This window comes from Athene cunicularia, unplaced genomic scaffold, assembly GCF_003259725.1.
Source record: "Athene cunicularia isolate RWA unplaced genomic scaffold, athCun1 SCF_64, whole genome shotgun sequence".
Classification (NCBI taxonomy): Eukaryota; Metazoa; Chordata; class Aves; order Strigiformes; family Strigidae; genus Athene; species Athene cunicularia.
The window spans coordinates 8,577-16,290 of NW_020799495.1; the positions used below are offsets into that span (position 1 = coordinate 8,577).

The 7,714-nt window shown below is 50.4% G+C and overlaps 2 protein-coding genes across 2 annotated transcripts in view; both read left to right on the plus strand.

Annotated features, from left to right (window-relative positions):
- LOC113490904 overlaps window positions 1-3,614 on the plus strand; it is a gene marked incomplete at its 5' end in the record, with an annotated part of 11,314 nt that extends 7,700 nt beyond the window's left edge. Inside the window, 6 exons of the mRNA XM_026867513.1 lie at window positions 343-541; window positions 641-763; window positions 841-939; window positions 1,623-1,748; window positions 1,912-2,113; window positions 3,274-3,614. Coding sequence (XP_026723314.1) covers window positions 343-541; window positions 641-763; window positions 841-939; window positions 1,623-1,748; window positions 1,912-2,113; window positions 3,274-3,614 — 1,090 coding nt within the window. The remainder of the gene's footprint in view (window positions 1-342; window positions 542-640; window positions 764-840; window positions 940-1,622; window positions 1,749-1,911; window positions 2,114-3,273) is intronic.
- A 3,459-nt stretch (window positions 3,615-7,073) lies between these two features.
- Window positions 7,074-7,714, plus strand: part of LOC113490905 (E3 ubiquitin-protein ligase rnf213-alpha-like) — a 16,580-nt gene continuing 15,939 nt past the window's right edge. Inside the window, exon 1 of the mRNA XM_026867514.1 lies at window positions 7,074-7,130. Coding sequence (XP_026723315.1) covers window positions 7,074-7,130 — 57 coding nt within the window. The remainder of the gene's footprint in view (window positions 7,131-7,714) is intronic.

Consider the following 7,714-nt stretch of genomic DNA (forward strand, 5'->3'; position numbering starts at 1 on the left):
GTCCTGGGGGGCAAATGGGGAAGGGATTTGAGGATAATGAGGGGGAAAAGAGGGTAATTTGGGGGGGTAGGGGGAATTTGGGGTGATAATGGGCATAAATGAGGGGCTGGGGAGAAATGGAGGGGATTTGAGTGGCTGCAGGACACCCGTAAAGGATCTGGGCAGGGACAATGGGAAGTATTTTCCCATTTTTGGGGGTGTTTTTAACCTCACTGTGGCTGGAGAGCACGGAGACCTGTGAGGGCCGTGTCCTACCACCCCACTGGTGGCGTCTCACAGCATCCGGCGCAGGGACCAACGGCAAAATCCAACGAAAGTTTTGATCCTTTCCTGCGCCTGCAGGTGCCCGTCAGGGTCTTCCAACCTATCGCCGAAGGCCCCGAGTGAGGACGAGGCCTCGTGGTGCCTGAACCTGGTGTACGTCCTGCAGAAGTATCTGCTGGAGGAGATGACAAATTCAGTGTCGTTTGACACCGTGATGACGGTGCTGCGGATCCTGGGGCTGTTCATCAGCAAAGAGGAGTTGCTGCAAGGCAACAAGGTGAGGAGCAGGCCTGAAGCTGCTGTCGGGAGAGTTTAACCTCCTGTTTGAGGAGAACCCGGAGCTTCGGCCTCATCTTTTTTTTTTTGATTTCTCAAGGAATTCCAACAATTTAATTTGGCGGAAAAATTTAGAGAGTTTTCACATTCCCTCACACTGTGGCTCGAGAGACACTTCCAGATGGCACCAACGAAAAAGAAATCCTTCCTGAAGAACATGGAGGTGAGCGATGGGACCAACACAAGCCACCATCCTCGGGAGATCGGGGTGATCCTCACAGTTTGGCTCTTTCTCTGTAGATGTGGAAGCAACTGCTGTCTGTGCAGATCCTCAGCGGGAGGTGGAGCGAGATGTGGCAAAGCTTCATCCGCAACAAGTTGGAGGAGTGGCTGAAGAGTGTAAGTCATGGAGACCCTCCGTGGTGGGGGTTGATGCCAACACCTTTCCCCCCTGCTCAGTTTTGCATCCATCACTCTTTTGGTGGTGGAACTTGAGTGGGAAGGACCCAACAACCAGCTGCCTCTTGAGCGTTTCCAGAATCCCAGTCACCTCGGTTGGAAAAGCCCTTGAAGCTCCTCCAGACCAACCATGAACCTCACCCTGACCCTTCCCAACTCCCCAAGATCCCTCAGCGCTGGGTCACCCTGACTCTTCAACGCCTCCAGGGATCCCGGGGACTCCCCCCCTGCCCTGGGCAGCCCATTCCAACGCCCAGCAGCCCCTTCTGCACAGAAATCCTTCCTCAGAGCCAGCCTGACCCTGCCCTGGGCAGCTTGAGGCCATTCCCTCGGGGCCTGGCGCTGGGGCCTCGGCTCCAGAGACTCATCCCCCCTCTCTGCCCCCTCCTGGCAGGGAGTTGCCGAGGGCCAGGAGGTCTCCCCTCAGCCTCCTCTTCTCCAGACTGAACCCCCCCAGTTCCCCCAGCCGCTCCCCAGCAGACCTGTGCTCCAGACCCTGCCCCAGCTCCGTCGCCCTTCTCTGGCCACGCTCGAGTCATTCAATGGCGTTTTTGGGGTGAGGGGCCCAAAACTAAACCCAGTCATCGAGGGATGGCCTCAAAAAATTAATCTCCTTGTTGTAGATTAATGAGAATTGCCTTGTGGACTTATATGGGGCTTTCCTGAAGATGGAGAAGCCCGATGCTGAGTTGGAGAACTACTTTGTGAATCGCATCATCCAGTGGATCAGAGCCCTTGACAAAAGCAAGGTAGGAGAGCTGCCACCGCTCCTCAGGCCACTGGAGACATCTCCCTCCCTCTTTGACGACTCTTTTCCTGATCTGTGGTGGGTGAAGAGAGCGAGAAAAGGTGTTTTTGAACAGCTGTGAGCCCACAAAGCCCATAAAGAGGAGAATTTTCTACTCCTGACAGGAAGACACGCTGAAATCCGTGATATCCGTGTTCCTCAATGAGAGCAGACCAGCCACTGGTGCGGTGCTTTCCGTTCTCATGGAGAAGATGTGTTCGGAGCTGAGGAGGCTGGGAGGCATCGACGTGTTTGATGAGAACACCGACCCCGTTCTTGCAAACCTGCTCAACACTCCCGGACTCTGCGATCTCCTTTCTGCTGTCCGTAAGTGGCCTACGAGCGCTTTTCTTGGGAGAAGCTCTTGGTTTGGGAGCGAGCTAGAGGGGAAGACCAGGTCTTCTCACAGGGATCTTTCAATTTTGTTGGCAACACAAAATGAGAGGGGGAAGAAAATAATCCTCCACTCTAGAAAAATGAACTTTCATTCCTGGAATGGGAAACATTTTGGTTTTGTTGAGGGGAAGAAAATAATCTTCCACGCTAGAAAAATGAAGTTTCATTCCAGGAATGGAGAAATATTTTGGTTTCTTTATCCTGGGGTTTCAGTCTTGGACTAGAGAACCTCTCAGTTTTGTTGAAGGGGAAAAAATAATCTTCCATGCTAGAAAAATGAATTTAATTCCTGGAATGGAGAAACATCTTGGGTTTCGTTCCAGGAATGGAGAAACATTTTGGACTCTTTATCCTATCACAACGTTGTTTGGTTGGTTTTGAGGTGTGTTGTTGAGGGGAAGGACGTGACGGAGCCGGAGCGTGTCCAGGCAAAGCCAGTGAAGCGTTAGAACAGGGACCAGGGAGATGGTGGCACCACCATTCTTGGAGGGTTTCCATGATTGGCCAACGGCCACTGGCCCAAGGCTGGTGTTGGCCCTTCTTTGATCAGGAGATGGAGGAGAGGACAACCCAGGGCTCTTGCTCCCCGCTACAACTTCTGGCACCACCAGAAAGACTCAGGGCTGTTATCTCCATCACGGAGGAGCTGGTGGCTGCAGTGGGTTGTCCCTTCACCTCCTCTTGGCCACCAAAAACCCACTCAGGATCTTCTTCTGTGCTCCAGCCCTCTGTGGAAGCCCAACCTCAGATGCAATCTCCTGGGTGGTCCCCGTGGCTTCCTAGGTGGTCCCCGTGGTTTCTTAGGTGGTCCCTCTGGTTTCCCAGGTGGTTCCTGTGGTTTCTTAGTTGGTCCCCATGATTTATTTCAGGCTGGGGGTGGATATCTGAGTTTCCCAAAGGAAATTTGGGATTTTTCCAAGATGGTTTGATGGTGAGCTGGAAAGCCACCATGCATCCGTCCTCCACACTGGTGGGGTGACAGACCCCCCCACCAACTGGAAGCTTCCAGCTCTTCCTGAGGATCTGCCTTCAAAAGAAATACAGGAGAGAAATCGCTGGCTGTCTTTCACCAGAGTTCACTTATTTTCCAGAAAAATTGGAGCGCAAGTTTCACCTTCAGCTCAGCAAGGGGGCGAGAACCCTTCTTTCCCAGCTCTACGCGTTCTTCAGCCTCATGGGCCACCGCGTTCTCTCCGGAGACATCCCCTGCAGCACCCTCTGCACCTTGCTAAACCACGAGGGGATGTTCACGCAGATCCTCTGCACCTGTCGTAAGTTTGGAGCTTCCAACGGGGACCTGTTTGTGGAGTTTCGTGGCCATCAGGAGAGAAATCCACTGGAAAATCACCGAAAACATAAAAAACCTCCAAAATTATCTGCAACGCGAGTCCAAAAAAATGAGTCAAAATGTGGTAGTTGGCCACAGAGGTGATTTGAAGCAATTTGAGGAGCAGGAACAGAGGTGATTTGAAGCAATTTGAGGAGCAGGGAAGAGTTGAGGGTTTTTTATGCAGTTAAAGTTTGGGGTGTCAGCGGAATTTGATTGAAAGTTTTCAATATTTTTGTGGGTTTTGGGGGCAACTCTTCCAAATTCTGCTCTGAGAATAAACTTTATTGATATTGGTGGGTTTTTTTGGGGCCAAGTCCTCCACATTCTTCTCTGAGAATAAACTTTATCAACATTTTCAATGTTTTGGGGGCAAAGTCCTCCAAATTCTGCGAAGCAACGATGCTCCTTCCTCCGCCTGTGCCATGGCATAGAGGGGATAATAAAAGGTACCAGTGGGGTTAATGGAGCTGCTTCCTGAAGCTGGTTCTTCTGTGCTTCTTGAGTGGGGAGATGTCTCCTAAAATAAAGAGTCTCACAGTGAGTGGGAGGGAAACGCGATCGGGGAACTCGTTGACTTCAGGGCTTGTTGGAGAGACCCAGGACTGGTTCCTTCTTGTTGAGAGACAAGTTTCTTCTTCTTCCCACCCGCTTTAGTGGATCGAAGCACCGTGGAGAGGAGCATCACGCACAGGAACATTTTAAGAATCAGATGTCGGTGATGAAGTTCTCCATCGATGGCAAGAGCGAAATGGAATCGCACGTCCTGGCAGATTATAGTGACATGATGCAACCCTTTGCGTCGTGGAGGAGAGCCAATGTTTCTGTCAGTTGTGGAGGATGAGAGCAGAGGGAATCAAAGCCACTGTACCTGAAGATCAAGTTTTCTCCGTGGAAGATGTTCAAGAAAAAATTTATAAGCCAGCCATCACTGACTTTCGGAAAACCTACTTGTCCCTCAAAGACTTCTCCATCACTCTGGGGACCGTGCAGAGCCTCTTTGAGAGGCTGCTGGGAGAGAAGGATCTGCTGGTGGAGGAGTTGAAACTCATGGAGCGCAGCGAAGGGCCGGGCAGTGGAAGAGCTCTCTGATCCCCGACGTGGTGGAGAGGATCGAAAACTTCCTGATGCTCTCCAAAGTGGTGCCGACGGCCCAGATGATCAACGCGCTGAGGCAGCAGCTGCAGCTGAGGGGGATTTCCAGATTCTCAGCGACCTGACAACATACGTATGTAGGGGACGTAAGACAGCGCTGAGGGATCTGGTGGAGTTGGGAACGGTCAGCGTGAGCTGTGTGGTTGGACTGAAGGAGCTTCAAGGGCTGTTCCAACCCAGAGGATTCGGTGGTTTGAAGACGCGCAGGCACCTGTGGTGGTTGCTCCTGGGAAAAATTCACGTAGGCGGGTCCACGTGGTAGCTGATAATTAAATCCTATCGGGTGCAATTCCATCCTCCTTAATTAATCTTGAGTGATGGGCTGAAGGAATTAATTCCAGCTTCCTCTTCCTTTTCATCACAGAGGCCTACAGGGGTGAACTTAAGAGCAGATTTGGGTTTGAGGCCAAGATTTCATCTTGTTTAGGGAGGAGGAGGTAGAATTGAGCTTCCTTCCTTCTCTTCCCAACAAACTAATTTTTTTTTTGTTGGTTTTTTTTCACAGAAAGAGCAGGAATTCAAGGATAACCGACTCGATTTTATTACTGAAGACTTAATGAAGGTGAAAAAAAGTTTGAGTGACATTCCCCAGGGAGTCTTGGACTTTCTGAAGGAACTTCTGGAATGTGCAAAGAAGGTTTTACCTCATGGATCAAGACCATAATAAAAGGTGGGCTGGAAGGAAGTAAATCAGATACGGCAAGAGGAGACCGCTTGGGCCTTTTCTGTCACTGCATCCAACCTGGCGTTAGATGGATCAGAGCAGAGAAATTCCTCAACTTGTCTTTTCTTTTTTTTTTTTTTCCCCCAGACAAGACAGAAATCCCCTTCTTTCTGGAGTTGGCATTGATTTCTGCAGGTGAAAATGACATGGATATCGACAGAGTGAGGTTCTTCCGGGACGCCATGGCTGCCTCTGCCCCCATCGTGTTAGACCTGAGTCGTACAGCTGGCTTTGACGAGTTCTCTGCAGCTCTGTCTTTCATCAGAGAAGCCATTGAGAAGGACAGTAATCTTCCCAAAAAGCTGGTGAGTCTTCAAACCTCACGTCCAGAAGTCACTTGGGCTCTTGCTGTGAGGCCAAGCGGCTCAGTGTAGGTGTCTGATGCCATCTAAGAGGGTTTCCCCAGGACATTGATGGGGGTCTGGTGGGACCTGGGCAAAGGCTGAGCATTTTTTGCACTGGAAGCCTGGTGGAACATCTCCTATGACATGGGTGGGCAACTGGAGGAGACCGGGAGGGCTTGTGAGTAGGAGGAAATGAGTTCTGGAGTCCAGCTGAGGATCACAGAATAGCTGAAGTTGGAAAGCGCTTGGTTGAGCTTGACATAGTGCTTAGGGATATGGTGTAGTTGAGAGTGGTCGGTGTCAGGTTTATGGTTGGACTGGAGGATCTTCAAGGTCTTTTCCAACTGAGATGATTCTGTGAAGGCACCTCTGGAGATCAGCTAGGCCAAACCCCCTGCTTAAAATGGCGTCAGGTAGGGCAGGGAGCTCCCGGCCGCCTCCAACTGGGTTTTGAGCATCTCCAAGGCTGGAAGACTTCAGAACCTGTTTCAGAATCTGATAGAAAAGCTTCAGTTTAACAGAATCCCTCGTGTTTATGCTGACACTGAGCCTTACACTCTGCTCCCCGCCAAAACCAGAGCAGAGAGCGAGAGCTTCTCAACACACCAACGGTCTGGGGCGTTAGGAGAGGTAGACTCTGGGGCTGTGTCTCCTCAGAAGCCATGGGACACCCCATCCTCAGGAGAAACGCTCCCAGAAACCCCACCCACATCAAATTTCATGTGCGGGAGTGGTGCTCAGCATCTTTCCAGCTGGTTACTGGGTTTCCCTTTGGTTCTTCTTTTATGCAGAAAAGTTCCTGCGATAACAGAGATTGGATCCAGATGGTTCACGACTCTTACAGCTTGGTGGAGCGTTCTTCGATCTCTCAAGCCATAGGCATCAACAGAAATGGGATTTTTACCATCTCAACACCTCTGAAATTCAAGGTAAAGGGTTTCCAAGAGAGTTTCTTGTCCAGTTGTATTTTTTAATGCCATTGGGAGGAAAGATCTTTCTTGAAATCAACTTCCGATGAGCATCACAGGTTGCCAGTAGATCTCCAGTTGGGTTTGCAACTGGTACCACCAATTTTCTGTTGAACCTTGAGGATTTTCAGCAGGACATGGGCTTTTCTTTCCTCCAAAGGAAGTGGTACAAGACATGTAGAGTCCCGACGTTGCAGTGTTTCCACTCAAAGGCCATGTGGTGACGTTGGTTGTCTTCTCTGCTCCCCAGGCTACGCTTGAGGACTGTGTCTTGTTTCATCTGCGGGATGACGATGAGGAGGGCACATCTCCAGCAGACCAGAAGGTCAAGAAATACACTTTGTCTCAGCTCACGGAGCTCCGGAACAAGCTGATGTTGATTGCCACCAAGGTCGAGCAAGGCAAAGACAAGGCAAGTCGTTTCTTGGAGGTGAGTCACAGCACAGTACCAACATCTGAAAAACAGTGGCCGTTGGGCTTGGGATTTTGCTGGAATTATTGCCGGGAGAGTCATCTGTGAACTGCACTTCTGGTCTCTTGGGAGCAGAGGTGTTGCTCTGGGATGATGCCCATTTCTTCTCGTGGATGGAAGTGTTAACACGGGAAATGATTTAACAGGAAATCTAGATTTATTCACAACTAACAGCACTGGATCGTTACAAAATAATTCAGGAAATGTTATAAAAAAAGCGACTTATCTACAGGTTCTAAGATGACAAGATTCCCACTAACTTACTTTATGGTGTCTTAATTTATTTGGTAACTGAGAGGCTCCCAGCTCAAGGGAGATGCTGTCACACACCTGTGCCAGGCCCTTGGGAGATGATGTGCTGCTATAACTGTTTGGAGCAATTGGAAGAAGGCCAGTGGCATCCTGGCTTGTATCAGCACTAGTGTGCCAGCAGGGACAGGGAAGGGATCTGAGCCCTGGGCTCGGCACTGGTGAAGCCGCCCCTTGATGAGTGGGTTCAGTTTTGGGACCCTCACCCCAAAAAGGCCATTGAATGACTCGAG